A 26620-nucleotide genomic window follows, 5' to 3' on the forward strand; every position below is an offset into this window, starting at 1 on the left:
GCATGGAATGTCTTTCAATTTCTTTGTGTCATCTTCAATTTCTTTCAATGTTTTACAGTTTTCAGAGTACAGGTCTTTCACCTCTTTGGTTCAGTTTATTCCTAGGAATTTTATTATGTTTGGTGCAATTGTAAAAAGGATTGTTTTCTTAAGTTCTCTTTCTGCTGCTTCAATATTAATGTATCGAAAGGCAAGAGATTTCTATACATCGATTTTGTATCTTGCAACTTTACTCAATTCATTTATCATTTCTACTGGTTTTCTGGTGGAGTCTTTAGGGTTTCCTTTATATAGTATTATGCCATTTGCAAAGACTGAAAGTTTGGATTCTTCCTTACTAATTTGGATGCCTTTTATTTCTTTTTGTTGTCTGATTGCTTTGTCGAGGACTTCCAGTACTATGTTGAATAAAAGTGGCAAAAGTGGACATTCTTGTTTTATTCCTGACCTTAGTGGTAAAGCTCTCAATTTTTCCCCATTGAGGATGATGCTACCTGTGAGCATAAGGCCTTTAGAATGTTGAAGTATGTTCCCTCTAAAACTACTTTGTCGGGGGTTTTTATCATGAATGGATGTTATTTTTCAAATGCTTTTTCTGCATCCTTTGAAATGATAACATTATTTTTATCTTTTCTCCTCTTGATAGGATGTAGCACATTAACTGATTTGTGAATACTGAGCGACCCTTGCAGCCCAGGAATAAATCCCACTTGTGTGTGGTGAATGATTTCTTTAATGTATTGTTGGATTTGGTTTGCTAGTATTTTGTTGAGGACTTTTTTATCTATGTCCATGAGAGATATTGGTCTGTAGTTCTCTTTTGTGGTGTGTTTATCTGGTTTTGGTATCAGGGTAATTCTGGCCTCAGAGAATGAATTTGGAAACTTTCCTTCCTGTTTTATGTTTTGGAAAAGTTTGAGAAGAATAGGTATTAACTCTTCCTTAAATGTTTGGTAGAAGTCCCCTGTGAAGCTGTCTGGTCCTGGACTTTTGTCTGTTGGGAGTTTTTTCATTACTGATTCAACTTCATTGTTGGTAACTGATCTGTTCAAATTTTCAATTTCTTTCTGCTTCAATTTTGGTAGGTTGTTTCTAGGAATTTGTCCATTTCTTCCAGATTGCCCAGTTTGTTGGCATATAATTTTTCATAATATTCTCTTACAATTATTTGTATTTCTGTGGTGCCAGTTGTTATTCTCCTCCTTCATTTCTGAATTATTTGCGCTCTCTCTCTCTCTGATATTTTCCAAGAAACTGCTTGTGTCTTTGATTTGTTCTACTGGTTGTTTTTTTTTTTAACTTTTCACTTCATTTATTTCTGCTCTAATCCTTATTTCCTTCCTTCTGCAGGTTTTGGGTTTTGTTTGCTCTCTCACTAGCTCCTTTAGGTGTAAGGTTAGGTTGTTTACTTGAGATTTTTTTGCTTCTTGAGGTAGGCCTATATTGCTATAAAATTCCCTCTGAGAACTGCTTTTACTGCATCCCAAAGATTATGGACCCTTTTATTTTCATTTGCATTTCTCTCCATGTAATTTCTGATTTCGTCTTTGACTTCTTGGTTGACCCATTTATTATTTAGTAGCATGTCATTTAACCTCCATATATCTGTGGTCTTTGCAGATTTTTTTCTTGTGGTTGACTTCTAGTTCCATAGCCTTGTGGTCAAAAAAGATACAAGGTATGACTCCGATCTTTTTTCATTTGTTGAGACTTGTTTTGTGACCTAATATGTGATCTATTCTGGAGAACGTTCCCTGTGCACTTGAAAAGAATGTGTATTCTGCTGTTTTCGGATGGTATGTTCTGAATATATCTGTTAAATCCATTTGTTGCAGTGTGTCATTCAAAGCCATGGTTTCCTTGTTGACTTTCTGAATGATGATGTCCATTGATGTGAGTGGCATGTTGTATTACTACCAATTAGTTCCTTTATGTTTTATGTATTCGGGTGCTCCCATGTTGGGTGCATAAATGTTTATAATTGTTATATCTTTTTATTGGGTTTTCCCCTCTATTATTATATTGTGTCCTTCTTTGTCTCTTGTTACAGTCTTTGCTTTAAAGTCTAGTTTTTCTGATATAATTATTACTATTCTGGCTTTCTTTAGACATCCATTTGCATGATAAATGTTGCTCCATCCCCTCACTTTCAGTATACACGTATCTTTAGGTCTGAAATGAGTCTCTTACAGGCAGCATACAGATGGTTCTTATTTTATTAACCACTCTGTCTCCCTATATCTTTTGATTGGAATGTTTAGTCCATTTACATTAAAAGTAATCACTGATAGATATGTACTTATTGCCATTTTGGTACTTGTTTTATGGTTGTTTTTCTAGTTCTCTGATCCTCTCTTCTTTCATAGTTTGTTGGCTTTCCTTAGTGATATACTTGCATTCCTTTCTCTTTATTCTTTGCATATCTATTACTGGTTTTTGATTTGTGGTTGCCATTAGGTTTGTATATAATATCTTCTGCATATAGCAGTCTATATGAGGTTGATGGTCATTTAAGTGTGAACCCATTCTCCACTCCTCTTCCCTCCTCCATGCTTTACGTATATAATGTCATATTTTACATCCTTTTGTGAATCTCTTGACTGATTTTTACAGATATACTTATTTGTACTGCTTTTGGTTTCCTACTTTTCCTACTGTTAATTATGGTCTTTCCTTTCCACTCAGAGAGTCCACTTTAATATTTCCTATAGGGCTGGTTTAGTGGTCATGAACTTCTTCAGCTTTTGTTTCTGGGAAACTTTATCTCTCCTAGTCCGAATGATAGCCTTGCTAAACAGAGCATTCTAGGCTGCAGATTTTTTCTTTTCAGCCCTTCGAATTTATCATGCCATTCCCATCTGGCCTGCAAGTTTCAGCTGAAAAATTAGATGATACACTTATGGGGTTTCCCTTGTGTGTCACTGTCTTCTGTTCTGCTGCTTTTAAAATTCTCTTTATCACTACTTTCTGCCATTTTAGTTACTATGTATCTTGGTGTGGACCTCCTTGGGATGATTTTTTCAGGGGATCTCTCTGCTTCCTGCATCTGGATGGTTCCTTTCCCAGATTAGGAAAGTTTTCAGCTATTATTTCTTCAGATACATTTTCTACACCTTCTTCTGGGATCCCTTTAATGTGAGTATTATGCTTGATGGAGTCATTGAGTTCCCAAAGACTGTTCTCATTTGTTTATGCTGGGGTGTGGGGATGGAAGATGATGCCTGCGAGCTACTTTGTTCCTGGAAAAGTCTGTCAGCCATCCCTGCTTCATGGGACACACTCTGAAATGAGTAGACTACTCTTCCTCCCATGTGTCCCATGCATTTTCCAAACTGCTGCTTCTATGCTGTATCTCCACAGGCTGTTCACTGTGTTGTCTCTTTAAGGGTGGGGGACTCAGTTTACTCTTACCCTCCAGGCTCTTCCAGAACTGAGCCCCAATTTTTAAAATTCCAGGCCTTAAGTCTCACGGTTATGAGAACTCATGAAATTCGGCCCTTCTAGCTTTCAAAGCCAAATGTTATGTGGATTCGTCTTCCCCATGCAGGGTTCCCGGTGTGATAGTCTATTTTTCTCTCTGCTTCACCCATGGCTCCCTTCCCTACCCACCACAGATTGCTGTAGTCCATTTCACGCCCCACCACATCTCCCCTCTTACTACCGTCTTCAATGTGGTCTCTTCTCTGCCTTTAGTTGTGGAGTTTGTTCTGTCAGTCTTTGTTTTAAAGCCTATTTTGCCTGATATAAGTATTGTTAGCCAGGACGTTTTTCCCCCACTTCCATTTTCATGGTAAATGTTTTCTCATCCTTTCAGACTGTATGTGTCTTTAGATCTGAGGTGAGTCTCTGGTTGGCAGCATAAAAATGGGTCTTGTGTTCTTTTTAATCCATTCTGCCACCGTATATCTTTTGATTGGAGCACGTAGGCCATTTATAATTAAAGTAATTATTCATAGCTATATACTTATTGCCATTTTGTTAATTGTTTTTTGGTTGATTTTGTAGTTCTCTGTTCCTTTCTTCTTTTCTCGCTCCTTCTCTGTCATTGAGGAGTTTCTGTACTGTTATGTGTGGCTTTCTATTTTTTGTGTATCTCTTACAGGTTCTGAGTTTGTGGTTACCATGAGGTAACATCCTAAGTATATAACAGTCTATATTAAGTTGACGGTCATCTAGGTTCAAACACTTTCTAAAAAAAAACATTTTTTAACTCCTCCTCCACATTTTATGTATATGCTGCCATATTTCACATCTTTTTATTCATAATTTTCCTATGTCTACTTCTGGCCTTTTCCACTTAGAGAAGTCCCTTTAACAGTTTTTGTAAGCCTGGTTTAGTGGTGATAAACTCATTTTAACTTTTATTTGTCTGGGAAATTCTTTATCTCTCCTCGATTATTAATGATAACCTTGACAGATAGAGTATTCTTGATTGTAGGTTTTTGGTTTCCTTTCAGCACTTTTAATATACCATTTCACTCCCTTCTGGCCTGCAAAGTTTCTCCTGAAAAATAGGGTTTCCCTTGTAGGTAAGTTTTTGCTTCCATCATGTTGCTTTTAAAGTTCTCTCTTTATCTTTAATCTTTGACATTTTAACTACTTTGTGTCATGGTGTGGACCTCATTCAGTTCATTCTGTTTGGAATTCTCTGGTGCTTCCTGAAACGGGATGTCTATTTCCTTCCCTAGGTTACTGAAGTTTCCAACTATTATTTCCTCAAGTAAGTTTCCTGTCCCTTTCTCTCTTCTTCTTCTTCTTCTTCTGGGATCCCTATAACGTGAACATGTGCTTGCTTGATGTCTCCAAGAGATCCCTTAACCTATCCCCACGTTTTCAAATTATTCTTTTCTCTTTTTGCTATTTGCTTTAGGTGCTTTCCATTACCCTGTCTTCCAGATCACTGATATGTTCTTCTGCATCCACTAATCTGTTGATTCCCCCTAGGGTATTTTTTATTGCAGTTACTGTATTCTTCACCTCTGATTGGTTCTTTTTTATATTTTATATATCTTTATTAAAGCTTTCACTGAGTTCTTCCACTCTTATCGTCAGACCGGTGAGCATCTTTACAATCATTACTCTAAATGTTTTATCAGGTATGTTGTTTATCTCCATTTCATTATCTTACTGATGTTTTGTCTTGTTTCTTTTGGAGCATGTTGCCTTATTTCCCCCATTTAGTTTAACTATGTTTGTTTCTATGCATTAGGCAGAACAGCTACTTCTAAAATTGAAGGAATGGTCTTGTGTCTGGTTGTCCCGTGTAGACTGTGTATGCTTGGTGATTCCTGCTGGCCGGCTGGAGCTGTGGCTGGCATGGGTTGGGGGTCCCAGGGCTCTCCACAGAGTGGGCGCCCTGGCAGGAAAGCTAAAGCTTGAAGTAGGTACAGGTCAGTATGGTCCCTGGGCTCTCCACACAGCAGGTGGGTGCTATCCAGGGTAGTTCAAGTTTTCCATGTGGGGGTGCCCTGGCAAGGTGGCTGGAGCTGAGGCTGTGTGTGGGCCGGAAGGTCCCTGGGCTCTCCATACAGAAGGTGCCCTGACAGGATTAGCTGAAGTTGAAATGGATGCAAGCTGGGGGGTCCTGGACATCTATGCACAGAAGACATCTTGGCCGGATAGCTGAAGCTGAAGTGGATATAAACCAGGATGTTCCAGGACTCTTCACAGAGGGTACCCTGGAAGGGCAACTGGAGCCAAGGTAGGGTACGTGTCAGGGGGTCTTGGGGTGTTCCATGCAGGGGGCATCCTGACAGGATGGCTAAAGCTGAAGTGGACATGGACTGGTGTGGTCCCTGGGCTCTCCCCACGAAGTGTGCCCTGGCAGGACAGCTGAAGCTGAAGTGGGTGCAAGCTGGGGTGTCCTGGGGTGCTTGACGTAGTGGATGCCTTGCCCAGGTGAATGGAGCTGAGGCTGGCATGGACAGGGATGTTATGGGGTGCTCCACACAGGGGTGCCTTGGTGGGGCAGCTGGATCTAAAGCAGACATCAGACAGGAGGTTCCAGAGCACTCTGCATTGGAGGCTCCCTAGCAAGGCATCTGAAGCCAAAGTGTTGTGATCCTGGAGTGTTCTGGGTGCCTTGCACCTGTGTCACCTTGGCACAATGGCTGGAGCTGTACTGAGCACTAACCGGGGGTATCCCAGCGTGCACTGCTCTGTGGCCACCTTGGTGGGACGGCTGGGGCTGGCCTGGGGCTCACTGAGGCAAAGCAGACCAATTTTGATGCCAAGACTGTGTACTGGTCTGTACTTTCAAGGTGGGAATGGAGAGAATAGACCATGGCTGTCAGCCTCTCCCATCCAGAGAGTGTTCCAGCAGCTCCCTCACCATTTGGTGGAGTTCTAGTGCTGGCTCTTTTATATGCTAATTGATCTTTTAAACTGTGTTTTTTCTGTGCCCCAGGAGTTCAGGGCGGATGTGAGGTAAGGGACCTGGGGCTCACTGAAACCTCAAACTGGCTATGGTGTCCAGACTGCTCGGGTCAGTGCTTTCAAGGGGAAGGGGGAGCACAAACCATGTCGCTCACCAGTCCCTCTGACCCGGAGAGTTCCACCAGCTATTCTGTTGTTTGCTGGAGTTCTAGTTCTATTTTATGAGCTAGTTTCTCTTTTAAACCTGGAGTTCTAGTTCTATTTTATGAGCTAGTTTCTCTTTTAAACCATGGCTTTTCTCCTGTGCCCAAGGACAGATGACTGTGCTCCCAGTCCCTCAGTACTATCTCTTACCACTGCAGTTCGCAGCATCTGGGGTAGGGGTTCCCTGCATTACTGTGTCTCCATCTCTCCTGCTGTTGTTTTGCTATTCTATCTTTTGTTGTGTGGAAGCTGTTCAGGTGGCCCTCAGTTCCTCCTCAGGAGGAACTGCTCTGTAAATAGGTGTAATTCGGTGTGTTCCATGGAGGAGGTGAGATCAGGATCCTCCCCTACGTCACCATGTTGGACTGGAAGCTCTGAATCTGTAATTTTTAAACTTTGCAGAAGGAGAAGCCCATGTCCATATCACTTCAAAGGTGAATTCTACCAACCATTTCAAGAAGAATTAATACCAATTTTTCAAAAACTCTTCCAAAATAGAAGTGGAGGGAACACTTCTCAACTCATCCTATGAGGCCAGTTTTACTGATATCAAAATCAGATAACCACAGCACAAGAGGCTGAGAAGGAGGAAGATGGCAGAGGAGTAGCATATCCTAGTTTTATCTTGTCCCTGGAATTCAGCTAGATAGCTGTCAAATCATTCTGAACACCTGTGAACTCATCTGAGATCTAAGGAAAGGATCACTGCAATTCTACAAATAGAAAAACAACCACTTTTTGCAAGGTAGGAGGTATGGAGAAGTGAATATGAACCAACATAAAGGAAAATAAGCTGTGGGGGGAGGGAGCCTCAATCAGCGAGCTACCTGAAAGTGATATAGCAGTGGACTGCAAAATTGGAACTTCTAGAAATCTGCTCCAGTGAAGGACTTCCCTGCCTGAAACGCACTCAGGTGGTGAAGTAGGGCAGAATCCCAGGTGGGGCAGTGTGGTCTCAGGATCCCCGGGGTCACAGAAAGAACGGGGGTGCCTGAGTGCGGCAGAGATTGCAAGCATTAGAGCAGGGAAGCCGGCTGCAATCAGTGAGCCTATGAGTGGGCTTTCAGCTCAGTTTTGCCATAAACCAGCAACCACGACACGATCAGGTGACTGCTCTTCGAGCAGGGGCCCAGCAAGCAGCAGAACCACAGCAAGACCCTCCTCCTTCCCCCAGGGAGGACCGGCATGGGTGAGTGCCACAGGAATCTGCAGGATTTGGAGACCCAAAAAGGGGTCGGTGCCTGAGATAAAAACGCTTGGTCACAGGCTGGGTGAACAGAGTGTGGATGGAAACCAGGGAGACAAAACTGATTGACTGCTTTTCCCTGAGGGCATAATGAAGAGTGGGGGCTGGGATCATTCAGCTCTGGGGCTGGAGAACTGGACGCCACCATTTTTATTTTCATCCTCTAAAGTGGCATGGAAGGCCTTCAGGGAACAAAAGCCACATAGAGCAATCTGGAGCAGCTCACACTAAGCCCTGGCAAGGGTGGTGCAACTCGGCCCAGGCAAAGACACCTGAGAATTAGCAAAACTGGCCCCCCCACAGAAGACCAGCAGGAACATCTGGCTAATACCAAGTTTACAGATCACACAGAACTGCAAAACTCCAGAACTAGGGAAAAATAGTATATAGATTTTGAGATTTTTTTCTCATGATTCTTTAGTCTTTCAGTTTAAAATTTCTTTTCTTTCTTTTTTTTTACTTTTCAACTAGTTTCTTATGTTATCAACTCTTTTTTAAGTCTTTTTTAATTTTATTTTTACGTTTATATTTTATCTATCTATATATATTCTTCATTTTTGGCTTCCTTTCATCATATTCAATTATATTTTTGTATATATAGAAGTTTTTCTTCCTTTATCATTTGGGATCTAGTTTCTTCTAAAAGACCAAAATACACCGAGGACCTAGTGTGTTACCCTGTTCTATCCACCTCTTTGATCATATTCTCTTTCTGTTTTCCTTTTTTTCTTTTTTGGTTACTGATCTCTTCTGATTTGTTTACTGTATATTTTGCTGGGGTCATGGTTGATATTTTTGTATTTTGTTCTCTCATCCATCTATTCTTCTTTGGACAAAATGACAAGACAAAAAAACTCACCCCAGAAAAAAGAACAAGAGGCAGTACTAACTGCCAGAGACTTAACAAATATGGATATTATAAAATGTCAGAGCTAGAATTCAAAATAACGATTATAAAGATACTAGCTGAGCTTGAAAAAAGCATAGAAGACACTAGAGAACCCCTTTCTGGAGAAATAAAAAAACTAAAATCTAATCAAGTCAAAATAAAAAAGGCTATTAATGAGAATCAATAAAAAATGGAGGCTCTAACTACTAGGATAAACAAGGCAGAAGACAGAATCAGTGATGGAAGATAAAACGATGGAGAATAAAGAAACTGAGGTAAAGAAAGAAACAACTACTGGATCACAACGGGAGAAGTCAAAAGATCAGCAATACCATAAAGTGAAACAATATTAGAATAATTAGGGTTCCAGAGGAAGAGGAAGGGGGTGGCAGAAGGTATATTTGAGCAAATTATAGCTGAGAACTTCCCTAATCTGGAAGGAAACAGGCATCCAAGTCCAGGAGGCACAGAGAAACCCTCTCAAAATCAATAAAAATAGGTCAACACCTCGACATAGAATAGTGAAGGCTGCAAATTTCAGAGACAAAGAGAAAATCCTGAAAGCAGCTCAGGACAATAAATAGGTCCTTAACCTACAGAGGTAGACACATAAGGCTGGCAGCAGACCTAGCCACAGAGACCTGGCAGGCCAGAAAGGACTGGCATGATATATTCAGGGTGCTAAATGAGAAAAACATGCAGCCAAGAATACTTTATCCAGCAAGGCTGTCATTCAGAAAGGAGAGAGGGGCGCCTGGGTGGCTCAGTCATTAAGCGTCTGCCTTCGACTCAGGTCATGATCCCACGGTCCTGGGATCGAGCCCCGCATCAGGCTCCCTGCTCCACGGGAAGCCTGCTTCTCCCTCTTCCACTCCCCCTGCCTGTGTTCCCTCTCTTGCTGTGTCTCTGTCAAATAAATAAATAAAATCTTAAAAAAAAAAAAAAAGGGCGTCTGGGTGGCTCCGTTGGTTAAGCGACTGCCTTCGGCTCAGGTCATGATCCTGGAGTCCCTGGATTGAGTCCCGCATCGGGCTCCCTGCTCAGCGAGGAGCCTGCTTCTCCCTCTGACCCTCCCCCCTCTCATGTACTCTCTCTCTCTCATTCTCGCTCTCTCAAATAAATAAATAAATCTTAAAAAAAAAAAAAAAAGAATAGGAGAGATGAAGAGCTTCCAGGAAAAACAGAAACTAAAAGAATTCGTGATCACTAAACCAGCCCTGCAAGAAATATTAAAAGGGATCCTGTAAGCAAAGACAGAGCCTAAAAGTAACACAGACCAGAAAGGAACAGACAATATACAGTAACAGTGACTTTACAGGTAATACAATGGCACTAAATTCATATCTTTCAGTAGTTACTCTGAATGTAAATGGGCTAAAATGCTCCAATCAAAAGACAAAGGGTAGCAGATTGGATAAAAAATAAGACCCGTCGATATGCTGTCTACAAGAGACTCATTTTAGACCCAAAGACACCTCCAGATTGAAAGTGAGGAGGTGGAGAACCATTTATCATGCTATAATGGAGATGGAAAAAAAAGTAATCCTTCTTTCAGACAAATAAGATTTTAAACCAAAGACTCTAATAAGAGATGAGGAAGGACACTATATCATACTTAAAGGTTCTATGCAACAAGAAGAGCTAACAATTGTAAATATTTATCCTCCTGACTTGGGAGCAGCCAATTATATAAAACAATTAATAACAAAATTCAAGAAACTTATTCACAATAACACAGTAAGAGTAGGGACTTTAACACCCCACTTACAGCAATGGACAGATCATCTAAGCAGAAGATCAACAAGGAAACAAGGACTTTGAATGACATACTGGACCAGATGGACTTCACAGATATATTCAGAACATTGCCTCCTAAAGCAAGAGCATACACATTCTTCTCGAGTGCCCATGGAACATTCTCCAGAATAGAACACATACTGGCTCACAAATCAGGTCTCAACTGGTACCAAAAGACTGGGATTATTCCTTGCATATTTTCAGACCACAATGCTTTGAAACTAGAACTCAATCACAAGAGGAAAGTCGGAAAGGACTCAAATACATGGAGGCTAAAGAGCATCCAACTAAAGAATGAATGGGTCACAACCAGAAAATTAAACAAGAATTTAAAAAATGCATGGAAACAAATGAAAATGAAAACACAACTATTCAAAACCTTTGGCACACAGCAATGGTGGTCCTAAGAAGGAAGTACATAGCAATACAAGCCTTTCTCAAGAAACAGGGAAAGTCTCACATGTACAACCTAACCCTACACCTAAAGGAGCTGGAGAAAGAACAGCACATAAAGCTTAAACCAAGCAAGAGATGAGATTTAATAAAGATCAGAGCAGAAATCAATGAAATAGAAACCAAAAGAATAGCAGAACAGATCAATGAAACTAGGAGCTGGTTCTCTGAAAGAAAGATCGATAAACCCCTGGCCAGACTTACCAAAAAGAAAAAAGAAAGGACCCAAATTAATAAAATCGAATGAAAGAGAGATCATAACCAACACACAAGAAATACAATTATAAGAACATATTATGAGCAACTATCTGCCAACAAATTAGGCAAATGGAAGAAATGGATACTTTCCTAGAAATATAAACTACCAAAACCGAACCAGGAAGAAATAAAAACCTGAACAGACCCATAACCAGCAAAGAAATTGAATCAGTAATCAAAAATCTCCCAAAAAACAAGAGTCTAGGGCCAGATGGCCAAACATTTAAAGAAGAATTAATGCCTATTCTTCTGAAGTTGTTTCAAAAAATAGAAATGAAGGAAAACTTCCAAACTCTAGAGGCCAGCATTTCCCTGATCCCAAAACCAAAGATCCCACCAAAAAGGAGAATTACAGACCAATATCCCTGATGAACATGGACGCCAAAATTCTCACCAAGATACTAGCCAATAGGATCCAATAATACATTAAAAGGATTATTCACCATGACCAAGTGGAATTTATTCCTGGGCTGCAAGCGTGGTTCAGCATCTGCAAATCAATGTGATACACTACATTAATAAAAGATAGGACAAGAACAATTTGAGCCTCTCAATAGATGCAGAAAAAGCATTTGACAAAGTACAGCATCCTTTCTTGATTAAAACTCTTCACAGTGTAGGGATAGAAGGAACATACCACAATATCATAAAAGCCATATATGAAAAGCCCACAGAGAATATCATTCTCAATGGGCAAAAATTGAGAGCTTTTCCCCTAAGGTCAGGAACACAACAGGGATGCCCACTCTCACCACTGTTGTTCAACATAATGCTAAAAGTCCCAGGCTCACCAATCAGACAACAAAAAGAAATGAAAGGCATCCAAATCGACAAAGAAGAAGCCAAACTCTCACTCTTCACAGATGACATGATACTCCATGTGGAAAACCCAAAAGACTCCACCCCAAAATTGCTAGAACTCATACAGGAATTCAGCAAAGTTGCAGGATACAAAATCAATGCACAGAAATCAGTTGCATTTCTATACACTAACCATGAGACAGAAGACAGAGAAATTAAGGAATCAATCCCATTTACAGTTGCACCAAACACCATAAGATACCCAGGAATAAACCTACCCAGAGAGGTAAAGGATCGGTACTCTGAAAAGTATAAAACTCATGAAAGAAATTGAGGAAGACACAAAGAAATGGAAAAACATTCCATGTTCATGGATTGGAAGAACAAATATTGTTAAAATGTCTATGCTTCCCAGAGCAATCTATATATTCAATGCAATCCCTATCAAAATACCATCATCATTTTTCACAGAGCTAGAACAAATAATACTAAAATTTGTATGGAACCAGAAAAGACCCTGAATAGCTGAAGTAAGGTTGAAAAAGAAAACCAAAGCTGGTGGCATCACAATTTTGGACTTCAAGCTCTACTGAAGCTGTAATCAAGACAGTATGATACTGGCAAAAAAACAGACACATAGATCAATGAAACAGGATAAAGAACCCAGAAATGGATACTCAACTCTATGGTCAACTAATCTTTCACAAAGCAGGAAAGAATATCCAATGGAAAAAAAGACAAGTCTCTTCACCAAATAGTGCTGGGAAAACTGGACAGCCACAAGTAGAAGAATTTTCTTACACCGTACACAAAAAATAAACTCTAAATGGATGAAAGACCCAAATGTGAGACAGGACACCATCAAAATCCTAGAAGAGAACACAGGCAACAACCTCTTTGACCTCAGTCGCAGCTACTTCTTGCTAGACACATCTCCAAAGGCAAGGGAAACAAAGGCAAAAATGAGCTATTGTGACCTCATCAAGATAAAAAGCTTTTGCACAGCAAAGGAAAGTCGACAAAACCAAAAGACAACCTACCAGAATGGGAAAAGATATTTGCAAATGTCTTATCAGATAAAGGGTTAGTATTCAAAATCTATAAAGAACTTATCAAACTCAACAACCAGAAAGCAAATAATCCAGTCAAAAAATGGGCAGAAGACATGGGCAGACATTTCTCCAAAGACATACAAATGGTCAAAAAGCACATGAAAAAATGCTCAACATCACTCAGCATCAGGGAAATACAAGTCAAAACCACAATGAGATACCACCTCACACCAGTCAGAATGGCTAAAATTAACAAGTCAGGAAACAACAAATGTTGGCAAGGATGTGGAGAAAGGGGAACCCTCTTACACTGTTGGTGGGAATGCAAGCTGGTACAGCCACTCTGGAAAACAGTATGGAGGTTCCTCAAAAAGTTAAAAATAGAGCTACCCTATGACCCAGTAACTGCACTACAAGGTATTTACCCCAAAGATACAAATATAGTGATCCGAAGAGGCACCACACCCAAATGTTTACAGCAGCAATATCCACAATAGCCAAACTATGGAAAGAGCTCAGATGTCCATCGACAGATGAACGAATAAAGATGTGGTAATGTATACACACACACACACAACGGAGCATTACTCAGCCATCAAAAAAATGAAATCTTGCCATTTGCAATGATGTGGATGGAACTAGAGGGTATTATGCTAGGCAAAATAAGTCAGTCAGAGAAAGACAATTATCATATGATTTCATTCATATGTGGAATTTGAGAAACAAAACAGAGGAACATGGAGGAAGGGAGGGAAAAATAAAACAAGATAAAATCAGAGAGGAAGACAAACCATAAGTAAGAGACTCTTAACTCTAGGAAACAAACTGAAGGTTGCTGGAGGGGAGGGGGTGGGGGATGGGGTAATAGGGTGATGGGCATTAAGGAGGGCACGTGATGTAACGAGCACTGGGTGTTTTTTACAACTGATGAATCACTGAACTCTACCTCTGAAACTAATACACTGTATGTTAATTGAATTTAAATAAGAATAAGACATCACAAGAGAAAAACAGATCAATATCTCATGAATATAGACATAAAACCTCAGTAATATTTTAGATGTAATCCAGCAATATATTAAAGGGATTTACAACATGACGAAGTGGCATTTATTTCAGAAATGCAAGGTTGATTTAATATCCAAAAACCAAAATATATAATATACTGTATTAACAGAATAAAGGACAAAATCCACACAAACATTTCAATAGATGCAAAAAAAGTACCTGGCAGAATCTAACACCCTGTATATAGAAAATCATAAAGAACTCACTAAAATGCTATTAGAATTAATAAAAAAATGTTCAATAACGTTGCACAATATGCAAAAAATCAACTGTATTTCTATACATTAGCAATGAAAAATCCAAAAATGAGAGAGAAAAATTGCATTTACAATAGCATTAAAAAATATAATACTTGGAAACAAGGCAAGAAGGATGTTGGAAGAGAGATACTATTAAAGGGAAATTATTCTGACACTTGCCAAAAATGATAAGGAAGATTTTATTCTTCCTACTCTAGACTACTGCAACAGGGGTCAAGACTATCACAATATAACAAGAAGTGGGGTGATGTCAGCATCATGGCACTGTAAGACATCCCTCCATTTTGCCCCCCCCTTTTAAAAAACTAATTAAGGCATCCATCCACAAAAAAAGTGCCTCTGTGGGACCTGTGGGATCCAGCACCATAGGCCAAAGGACCTGAGGGGGTCTCATGCACCTGCGCATCGGTAACAGGCAGACAAACCTAAGTATAGGCTGTGGAACCAACATGATCAGTGTTGCTTCCATAGCCCTCTTGGTCGCAGCTGGGGAAAATTTGAAGAGTACTGATTTAGGCAGGTACTCATGGATGAGAGAGAATTTGTAGAAGGCTAGCCTTGCCAAGAGGAGACTTCAGCATGGCACTGGAGCATAAAATATAGATATGAATTTAGATGCACTGGAGAGGGTAAGAGGAACTTTTCCAGCACTGACCGTTGCCCAAGGTGACAGAGCATAGGGCTGAACTAAGTTTTTTTTCCCCCCAAAAAATGACCACCTCCCAGCCCCCACAGTCTGGCAGGGTATGGCCTTCACTTGCTGCCTGCAGTGACGGCCTTGAGGCTGCCTGCCCACGATGGACTATTTGGCACAAAGAGCAGTCCTGAGGCCTGCTCAGTGCTCTCAATGGGCACCAGGAAGCACTCCAGCAGGACCACCTCATACACAGGAGCATTGGGCATCACACAGGAGCACAGTTCGATTTGCTGGTGGCAGTCTCTCCCCCAGGGGAAAGGGAGAACAGTGAGTGAGTGCCTGGCTACTCCACCTATGTGACAAGCTACTGGAGAAACCCATTTCTCTCCAGCAGCACCCAGGGTACAGAGGCAGGACCTCTAAGACTGGGGGCAGGGAGGAGATCAGGAAAGAGGCCAATAAAAATGTCATAGGATATTAAAAGAACATACTCCCTGATAGCTGTGCTCAGGGCTTAAGCAGGAAGTCCACCCACAAGCCTCTGGGAGACCCTTACTCAATGATTCCCTCACCAGTCCCACAGTCACCTCCTCCTACTCTGCGGCCAGCTCCTTATGCATGCTCCTAAGTGCAGTGGCAAGAGTGAGCTCCAGTTAAAAGTAGTGCTCTCAGAATATCAGACCAGGGTCTGTGGGCAAGGGAGAAACCATAAACTTGAGCTGTAATGTCATCTTCTGGAAAAAAAAAAAAAAGAGGTTTCCAGCAGCCAGCATGGTAAGTTGTAAGATCAGAGAAGACATAAAAGTTAAGAACTCTGCCACAAGAATGAGTAAGAAGCACGGAGCAGGAGCATCCAGACAAGGATGGAGAGAACCCCAGATAGCAGAACCACAAATGCTATTTCCTACCTGAGGGTAACTAGGAAAGATTTTAGGAGGTGTCTACTACACATCAAAAGGGAAAGCAGCAACACAGAAGTTCAAGGAACATCAAGAATCAAGGAAATATGTCAACACTGTATGGTAACAATCATTCTCCAATAACTGAAATCAAAAGTGTGAAATTTTGCAATCTAGCTAATAAAGAATTCAAAATAACTGTTTTGAAAAACTCAACAAGCTGCAAAAAAAAATCCACAGAAAAACGATCAACAAAATCAGGAAAGCACTATATGAACAAAATCTGAAATTTAACAGAGAGAGAGATCATAACAAAGAATCAAACAAATTCTGGAGCTGAAGAATGAATGAGATGAAAAATTCAATAGAAAACATCTACCTCAAAGTAATCCAAATGGAAGACATAATAAGTGAGCTAGAGGATAGGAACTCTGAAACAACCCAGAGGACAACAAAGAGAAAATAATGAAAAACCCAAAAAGCCTATATGATCAATGGGACTCCATCAAATGTACAAATATTAGAATTGGGGTTCCAGAAGGAGATAAGAGAGGGAACAAGACAGAAAGCTTATTTAAACAAATAATAGTGGAAAACTTCCTAAACCTGGAGAGAGACCTGGACATCTAAGTTCATAAAGGTAAGAGATCACCTTATTATCTCAATGCAAAAAGACCTTCTTAAGATACATTATAAGAAAATGGTCAAAAATCAAAGATAAAGGGAGACTCTTAAAAGCAGCCAGAGGAAAAACAAGACTGTAACCTACAAAGAAATTCCTATTAGGCTATGAATGGATTTGCAGCAGAGACCCTAAAGGCCAGCAACGAATGTGGAATAACACATCCAAAGTGTTGAAAGAAAAAATTGCCAGCCAAGAATAGTCTATATGACAAAGTTATCCTTCAAATATGAAGGAGAAATAAATATATTCTCAGACAAATAAAAGTTAAGGGAGTTCATTACCACTAGACTTGCCATGCAAGAAATGCTAAAAGGAAAAGACACTAATTAGTGACATGAAAACATAGAAAAGTATATAATACACTGGTAGAGGTTAAATATACAGATTTACAAAACTAATTCTGTAATAGGATGGTGTGTTAAACACTTAAATATAGTATAAAGGTTAAAGATAAAGAGTATTAGAAATAACTATAGCTACTATAAATTTTAACAAACAGACAATAGAAAAAGGTAAACTGTGACACCAAGAGTGTAACAGGGGAGTAAAATATGTGGAGTTTTTGTATGAAAAGTTGCTATCACCTTAAAATGGACTATTTTATCTATAAGATGGTTTATGTAAGCCCCATGGTAACTGAAAAGCAAAAACCTAGAGTAGGTTCACAAAAGATACAGAAACAGGAAATGGAACACACAATCCCAAAACATCACCAATTTTAAAAGGTAGGCAGACATTTGGGACAATACAGATAGACCTAGAGGGTATTATGCTAAATGAAGTAAGTCAGATAGAGAAAGCAAATACCATATGATTTCACTTATACGTGGAATCTAAGAAACAAAAACAGAAACAGATGCATAAATAATGAGAACTGGTGGTTGCCAGAGGGGAGGGGGTTGGGGGATAGGTGAAATAGGTGAAGTGGATTAAGAGGGGCAAACTTCCAGTTATAAAATAAATAAGTTAACAGGGATGAAAAGTACAACATAGGGAATATAGTTAATAATATCATAATATAACTTTTTTTTTAATGTTTTAATTTATTTATTTGACAGAGAGAGACAGAGAGAGCAGGAACACAAGCAGGGGGAGGGGTAGAGGGAGAAGCAGGCTCCCCGCTGAGCAGGGAGCCCGATGTGGGGCTCAATCCCAGGACCCTGGGATTATGACCTGAGCCGAAGGCAGACGCTTAACGACTGAGCCACCCAGGCACCCCCTCATAATAACTTTCTATGGTGAGAGATGGTAACTACACTTATTGTGGTGAGCATTTCCTAATGTGTATAATTGTCAAATCACTATGCTGTACACCTGAAACTAATAATAATATGGTGTGTCAACTATATCTCAATTAAAAATTACATATATTTTCTGGGATACACAGACACATACATACATATACATATTCTAGGGGAAAAATAATAAATACATTAAAGGAAAAAAATAAAAAGGTAGGCAGAAATGGAAGGGAAAAGGAACGATGAAATTACAAAACATCCAGAAAGCAATGAATAAGATGGAATTAGTATAGTAAGTCTTTACATTTCAAAAATTACTCTAATAAGTTCACCAATCAAAAGGCACAGAGTGGCTGGATGGATAAAAAAAACAAGATCCAACAATATGCTGCTTACATGAGACTCACTGCAGATTTAAATACACACATAGGCTTAAAGTGAAGGGATGGAAAAAGATATTCCATGCAGGTGGAAACCAAAAGAAAGTGGAGATAAAATAAAACTATACACCAAAAACTGTAAAAAAAAAAAAAAAAGATAAATACAGTCATTACATAATAATAAAGTAGTCAATTCATTAAAAAGGTATAACAATTTTAAATATATATGCACACAGGGGTGTGGGCGGCTCAGCTGGTTAAGTGTCCGACTCTTGATTTCAGTTCAGTTCATGATCTCAGGGTCATGGGATGGAGCCCCACATAGTGCTTAGCGAGGAGTCTGCTTGGGATTCTTTCTCTCCCTCTCCCTCTGCCCCTCCCCCACTGGCATACTCTCTTTCTCTCTAAAATTAAAATAAATCTTTGAAAAAAATATATATACGTACACAATATCAGAGCACCTAAGTATCTTTTTTTTTTAAGATTTTGTTTATTTATTTGACAAGAGAGAGACACAGCGAGAGAGGGAACACAAGCAGGGGGAGGGGGAGAGGGAGAAGCAGGCTTCCTGCACAGCAGGGAGCCCGATGCGGGGCTCGATCCCAGGACCCTGAGATCATGACCTGAGCAGAAGGCAGACGCTTAATGACTGAGCCACCCAGGCGCCCCAGAGCACCTAAGTATCTTAATACAAGCAGATCTGAAGGAAGAAACAGATAATAATACAATAATAGTAGGTGACTTCAATACACCCCTTTCTAACAATGGCTAGATCATCCAGACAGAAATCAATAAGGAAACATGACTTAAACCATACAAGTGGTCATAACAGGCAATACACAGAACATTCCATCCAACAGCAGCAGAATATACATTCTTCTCAAGTGCACAAGGAACATTCTCCAGGATACATCATATGATAGGACACAAAACAAGTCTTAACAAATTTAGGAAGACTGAAATCATACCAAGTACCTTTTCTAACCACAGTAGTATGATATTAGAAATCAACAAGAGGAAAGCTGGAAAATCTATAAATATGTGGAAACTAAACAACACATTCCTGAACAACCAATGGGTTAAAGAAAAAAATCAAAAGGAAAATAAAAAAATAACTGAAACAAATGAAAACAGAAACACAACACACCAAAACACACAGGATGCTACAAAAGCAGTTCTGCAAGAGGTTATAGTGATAAATGCATATGTTAAGAAAACAAAGACCTCAAATAAACAGCCTAACTTGAACCTTCAAGGAACTAGAAACAGAAGAACAAATTAAGCCCAAAGTTAGTGGAAGGAAGGAAACAAAGACCAAAGTGGAAATTAATGAAATAGAAACCAGAAAAATAGAAAAGATCAACAAAACTAATGGCTGTTTTTTTTTTCTAAATAATAAAATTGACAAACCTCTAGCTAGATGAAAGAAAAAAAGAAGATTCAAATATAATCAGAAACGAAAGAGGAGACATTAGAACTGATACTACAGAAATACATAGGATCATAAGAGACTCTTTTGAATAATATATGACAACAAACTGAATAAAGAAGAAATGGATATAGTCCTAGAAACATATAACCTACCAAGACAGAATCATGAAGTAATAGAAATTCTGAACATTCCAATAATGAGTAAGGAGATTGAATCTGTACCCAAAAACCTCCTAACAAAGAAAAACCCAAAACCAGATGGCTTCATTGGTGAATTATACCAAACATTTAAAGCAAAATTAATGCCAAACCTTCCCAAACTCTTCCAAAAAAAACCAAAGAGGAGGAAATACTTCCAAACTCATTTTACAAGGCCAGCATTACCCTGAAACCAAATCCAGATAAGGACACAACAAGAAAACTATAGACCAATATCCCTGATGAACACAGATGCAAAAATTCTCAAAAAAATATTAGCAAATTGAATTCAACACCACATAAAAATGATCATATACCATGACCAAGTGGGATTTATCCCTGGCATATAAGAATGGTTCCACATATACAACTCAGTACATGTGATACACCACATTAATATAATGGAAGATAAAAACTTGTAATCAAATCAATAGATGCAGAAAAAACATTTTACAAAACATAGCATCATTTCATCATAAAAAACTTCAACAAACTGAGTATATAAGGACATATTTCAGCATAATAAAGGCCATATATGACAAACCCAAAGGTAACATCATACTCAATGGTGAAATAATAAAAGCTTTTCCTCTAAGATCAGGAACAAGACAAAGATCCCCACTCTCACCACTGTTACTCATATAGTACTGGAAGGCCTAAGTAGAGCAATCAGACAAGACAATTAAATAATAGGCATCAAAATAGAAAAGGAAGAAGTAAAACTGGCATCATTTGCAGATGATATGATAATATATACAGAAAATCCTAGACTCAACCAAAAATTGAACTAATCAACAAATGCAATAAAGTTGTAGGATATAAAATCAACATACAGAAATCAGTTAAATTTCTATATACTAACAATAAAATATCCAAAAAAGTAATAATGAAAACTATCCCAATCACGATACCATCAAAAATAATAAAATACTTACGAATAAATTTAACTAAGGAGGTGAAAGATCTCTGCAACGAAGACTACAAGACACTGATGAAAGAAACTAAAGACACAACAAATGTAAATATATCCCATGTTCATGGATCAGAAGAACTAATATTGTTAAAATGGCCATACTACCCAAAGCCATCTACAGATTCAATGCAATGTCTTTCAAAATTCCAATGGCATTTTTCACAGAAATAGAAAAAACAATCCTAAAATTTCTATGGAACCATAAAAGACCCCAAACAAATAAAGCAATTCTGAGAAAGAACAAAGCCAGAGGCGTCACAGTTCCTGATTTCAAACTATACTATAAAGCTATAGTAATTAAAACAGTATGGTACTGGCATAAACATAGACACATGAACCAATGGAACAGAATAGAGATCCCAGAAACAAACTCCCACATATACAGTTGACCAAGATTTTACAAGGGAGCCAAGAACTTTACTCACTAGGGAAAAAACAGTCTCTTCAACAAACAGTGCTGGGAAAACTGGATAACCACGTGAAAGAATCTAAAATTGGATCCCTTACAACAGCTCCCCCAAAATAACTTGAAATGGATTAAAGACTTAAATTCAAAGACTAAAACCATTAAATTCCTAGAAGAAAACATAGGGAAGAAGGTTTTTTCTCACTGGTCTTTACGCAAAACTCAACAAGTGGAACTACATCAAACTAAAAAGCTTCTGGACAGCAAAATAAACACTCGACAAAATGAAAAGGTAACCTACAGAATGGGAGAAAATATTTACAAACCATATACTAGATAAGGGGTTAATATCTAAAATAAGGAATCCATACAACTCAGTTAACAAACAAAAAAACTATCAAAAACAGGCAGAGGAACTGAATAGACACTTTTCCAAAGAAGACATCTAGATGGCCAACAGACACATGAAAAGATGCTCAACATCAGTAATCATCAGGGACAGGCAAATCAAAACCACAATGAGATATTGTAGATATCACACCTGTTCGAACAGCTATCATCAAGACAAGAAATCACAAGTGTTGGTGAGGGTTTGGAGAGAAGGAAACCCTTATGCACTGTTGGTGGGAATATAAATTGGTTCAGCCACTATGGAAAATAGTATGAAGGTTCCTCAAAAAATTAAAAATATGGGGCGCCTGGGTGGCTCCATTGGTTAAGCGGCTGCTTTCAGCTCGGGTCATGATCTCAGGGTCCTGGGATTGAGCCCTGCATCGGGTTCCCTGCTCAGCGGGAAGCCTCCTTCTCCCTCTGCTGCTCCCCCTGCTTGTGTGTGCACGCTCTCTCTGTTAAATAAATAAATAAAATCTTTAAAAAACACAGAGAGAAAACAGTGATGGTTACCAGAGGGGGAGGTGGGGTGGGAGAATGAGTTACATAGGTAATGGGGATTAAGGAAGACAGCTGTTGTGGTGAGCACTGTGGTGCAGTATGGAACTGCTAAATCACTATATTGTACATCTGAAACTATTATTACACTGCATGTTAACTAACTGGAATGAAAGTAAACATTAAAAAAAAAGTTTCTCCCTTTTGATTTTTAATCTCATTCCTGGGACTTAATTTCAAGAAAATAAGAAAAATAGGCACAAAACCATTTAGAGCAGTACTGTTATTGTAACACAAACCTCTAAATCGGTGCTACCTAAGAGTGTTTATTATTGCTTCAACTGAGTCTCTAAGCACACAACTGACATATTCATAATAAGATGTTCTCAATGAAGGAAGCACAGCACTGACTTACATGCTGGCGCAAGCTCTTTATCTGGTTGTAAAACAGTACTCTGAGTAACACTGCTCTAAAGAACCGAAGTGTCCAAAATTAGGACATGATTCTAACCTATAATATAACCCAATGAAATACTGTATGAGCATAAAGTAGATTAATGATAGCTAACGATAATTCAGCTCTTACTATGTGCTAGGCACTGTACAAGATGCTTTACATACATTATCTCCTTTATCCTGGTAACCTTAGGTTCTACCATCTCCTTTTTGCAGATTAGGAAACAAAGCTCAGAGAAGTTTGAGGATGACCAAGGGCTAACAGCAGGTTGGAAGTGAAATCATGACTCAAACTCAGGCACATATGACTCTAAATCTTGGTCACTATATTGTACTGCCTCAACAAAACTGAATATGTGCGATTATTATAATACGTATATATATGGATAAAAACCTTAAAAGAAAAAATGGAAATGAGTCTTTAGGATGCTGGGATCAAGAGTATTTTTTTTTCTAAAATGTCTTTACAGCTTGTACCTGTGCTAACAATAAATGTACAAGTAATTCAAATAGTAAATCCAAGATTATAAGTAAATTGACATTTATGAAATTTGACAATGTCTCAATTAAATATCTTATAAAACAATATCATTTTCATTCAATTTTATACAAGTTATTGTCTGAGATATTCCCCTTAGAAAGAGTGGTTCTCAAACTTGAATATGCATTCAAATCCTCTGGAGGGCTTGTGAAAACACAGATTGCTGGGTCCCACTCACAGAGTTTCTGATTCGATAGCTCTGGGGTGGGTCCTGAAAACTTGCATTTCTAACAGGTTCCCAAAGGATGCTGATGCTGCTGGCCCAGGGACTACATTTTGAGAACCAATGATTTTAAAAAATTAGCATCATCCTAAATCTAAATACAATTGCATAATCAATTAAAAAATAAACTTGATGCATTTCTCTGGATTATTTTAGTGTGCTTAAATAGCTTGACAAAACATAGGCTGACAGAATTTATATCATAGTTCATTCTTTGAAAAGTACAACAGTTTTTTTGGACCAATTCTTTCTTTCTCTCAATCAAGTGTTACAAACTTTCTGAGGAGGTCAAAAAGTTAAACTTTAAGTATCTACTGATAACATCAGCTATCTGGGTATCTCCAGCCAAAACTGACTAAATTATTCTTAATTGCGGAACTGTTGCAAGAATCTCAAATTATTCTTGCTAAGCCAACTAACAAATTAGAATGAAGAACAGTCATAAGTACTAAGAAATAAACATTCATACAGGAGACCGTATCATAGGTAGGCAACATCCATATCTCAGCTGATAGTTTCCAAAAGTAAGATTCAGGAAGTACTATTTCAGCCTTTCTAGAATAATTTGACCCCAATCAAGTAATCAATTACCATTTTTGCCCATATGCATGTGGACTATGCCATGAAACATACCTATGTTTCTGACCATGATTCCTTTCAGTTCATCCACTTGGGCTTGAGTCTCCACCACTTTGTCTATGCCCTTATTCTCAGAGTGATGCTTCTATAAGAAAACAAGATTTAACTTATCCAGACCTTACAATAGGAAAACAAAAAGAAAAGGAATGACACTGAGGAATGCTATTAAATTATGCCTGTATTGATATAAAAGATACATGCCATTTCATTTAAAAATTGTTACCAGGGAGCACCTGGGTGGCTCAGTCATTAAGCGTCTGCCTTCGGCTCAGGTCATGATCCCAGGGTCCTGGGATCGAGCCCTGCATCGGGCTCCCTGCTCAGCGGGAAGCCTGCTTCTCCCTCTCCCACTCCCCCTGCTTGTGTTCCCTCTCTCACTGTATCTCTCTCTGTCAAATAAATAAATAAAATCTTTAAAAAAAATTGTTATTAGGCCTAGGGAAAAATATAGGCAGCATAAAATAAAGGTAAATGTATTTTATCAATATATATACCTGAGACTCTTAGGGCAGAAGTACAGGGTTATATAATCTGTGCTCAGACAAGAAAGGAGAAAAGAAGACCATAGATGGAGAAAACAAGACAGGGAAAAGCACACTAAATTGTTCCCCAATTCTTGGGTATGATGAGGAGAGGCTGGCCCACCTTCTGAGCATCTATTCTTCTATCTGTTGGGATCAGAGTATGCATCCTATTTTCATTGGCTTCTTATAGGATCTAGAAATCTAAGCATTGATAATTGTATGTATTTTGAAATTATTATCCATAGCTATCCATGAAGTCCTTAATATACAATATTCTAGTCACTTCACTGTGCTAAATGCTTCAAAGAGAGGACATTATTTAATCTACCCAAAAACTCCATGATGAAGATGCTCTTATTATTATCTCCATCTGTAAATGACAATCCTGGCACAGACTTGTTCAGAGGGTCACACATAGATACAGAGCCAATGACAAACTGGTTAAGTTGAAAGTTTTGCTGCCAGCTCACCTGTTACCTTTGACTATATATTGGTATATTTTTGGTTGGTGATGTTTTACACAGTATCACATGTATGAATGTTTTCTAGTGGGAAGTATGAAACAAACAAACTGACTGAATAAAGATTTATAACTATTTAAAGGAACTTCATCCCCCGAAGAATGCATATTTAGAAGTGTAACACTCAAAAAGTACTAAAAAGAACACTTAAAGAAGTGAAAAGTAAAGTATTCAATCACAATAATGCTTTTGTTTCTCATTCACGATACAATCATAGATAGAACATATGTCTTTGCACTCAGATAGTTTCACCGCTAAAAGGGAAGCATTTTTAAAGGTCTCAACATCATTAGTCATCATGGAAATGCAAATTAAAACCACAATGAGATATCACTACACACCCACTAGGATGACTAAAATTAAAAAGATAGACCATAACAAGCATTGGCAAGAATGTAGAAACACTAGAACTGCTGGTGGGAATATAAATGGTACAACCACTTAGGAAAAAAGTTTGATAATTTATTACAAATTGTGGTATATGCACACAACACTACTCAGCAAAAAAAGGGAACTACTGATTTACACAACATGAATATCAAAAGCCTTACACAGAGCATCCAGGACACAAAGGAGTATGTAATGCATAATTCCATTTATAGGAAATTCTAGAAAGGACAAAACTAATTCATAGTGACAGAAAAGAGAGCAGAGGTTGCCTGGGGCAGAGTGTTGGGGAGGGGATTGACTGCAAAGGGACATCAGGAACTTTTAGGGTCATGGAGATGTATTTTGAAAAGGGTGTTATTTCATAGGTATATATGTATGAAAAACTTCACTGAGCTGACAGTTTGGTATTCACATAGATGAGCAGACTTTCAAATGACTAAGTTAAGCTGTTCAAAAATTACAGTTGCCTTGGGGTGCCTGGGCGGCTCAGTCATTAGGCATCTGACTTAATTTCCAGCTCAGGTCATGAACTCAGGGTTGTGAGATTGAGCCCTGCATTGGGCTCCATGCTGAGTGTGGAGCCTGCCTGAAAGTCTCTCTCTGCCCCTCCCTCACTCTCGCCTTCCTTCCCCGCCACGCAGGCAGGCATGCACCCTCTCTCACTCAAAAAAAAATTACAATTGCCTCATGGGAGGGTAGAAGGTTAATGTACAAGTTAAGAGGCCATTTGGCATACTGAGTGGATTTATGCATTAGATGGGTAGCTCAAGTAGATGATCTTTAATGTTTTTCCCCATTCCTAGATACTTTGAACACTATATAGAGAGTATCACTGATTATTTAAAATTTTTCTATCTGGGAAGTTTTATTACGTTGCCATTTAATAGCACAATCAGAAAAATATATTTGCAGGTCAGAGTCCCCTATATTCAAAGTGCCTGAAGGTAATAAAGAAGATATGAATCAAAATACTATATCCTGAAAAAGACCTTACCAACTGTGCAGCCAAGACACTTGAGAACTCGCTATTCATGGCATATGGGAGTGCTGTCTGTGCTCTCGAACCATATGTAGTCTGGAACCTCTTCTTTATCTCATTCAGAAAATTAAATGCTCGAGAACGTTCAAAATCCTGAAAAGAGACCAACACAGAGTCCACATTAGAAAATAAACAAAGATGATATG

At 38.8% G+C, this 26620-nt stretch overlaps 1 protein-coding gene across 1 annotated transcript in view; it reads right to left on the reverse strand.

Moving 5' to 3' along the window:
- VAMP7 (vesicle associated membrane protein 7) overlaps positions 1–26620 on the reverse strand; it is a 60773-nt gene that overhangs the window by 16559 nt on the left and 17594 nt on the right. The window contains exons 4-5 of the mRNA XM_035010434.1: positions 26430–26567; positions 23995–24085 (exon numbers count right to left, since the gene is read on the reverse strand). Of these exons, the coding sequence (XP_034866325.1) occupies positions 23995–24085; positions 26430–26567 (229 nt within the window). The remainder of the gene's footprint in view (positions 1–23994; positions 24086–26429; positions 26568–26620) is intronic.

Source organism: Mirounga leonina, unplaced genomic scaffold (genome assembly GCF_011800145.1).
Source record: "Mirounga leonina isolate KUSES-001 unplaced genomic scaffold, KU_Mleo_1.0 Mir_101799, whole genome shotgun sequence".
NCBI lineage: Eukaryota > Metazoa > Chordata > Mammalia > Carnivora > Phocidae > Mirounga > Mirounga leonina.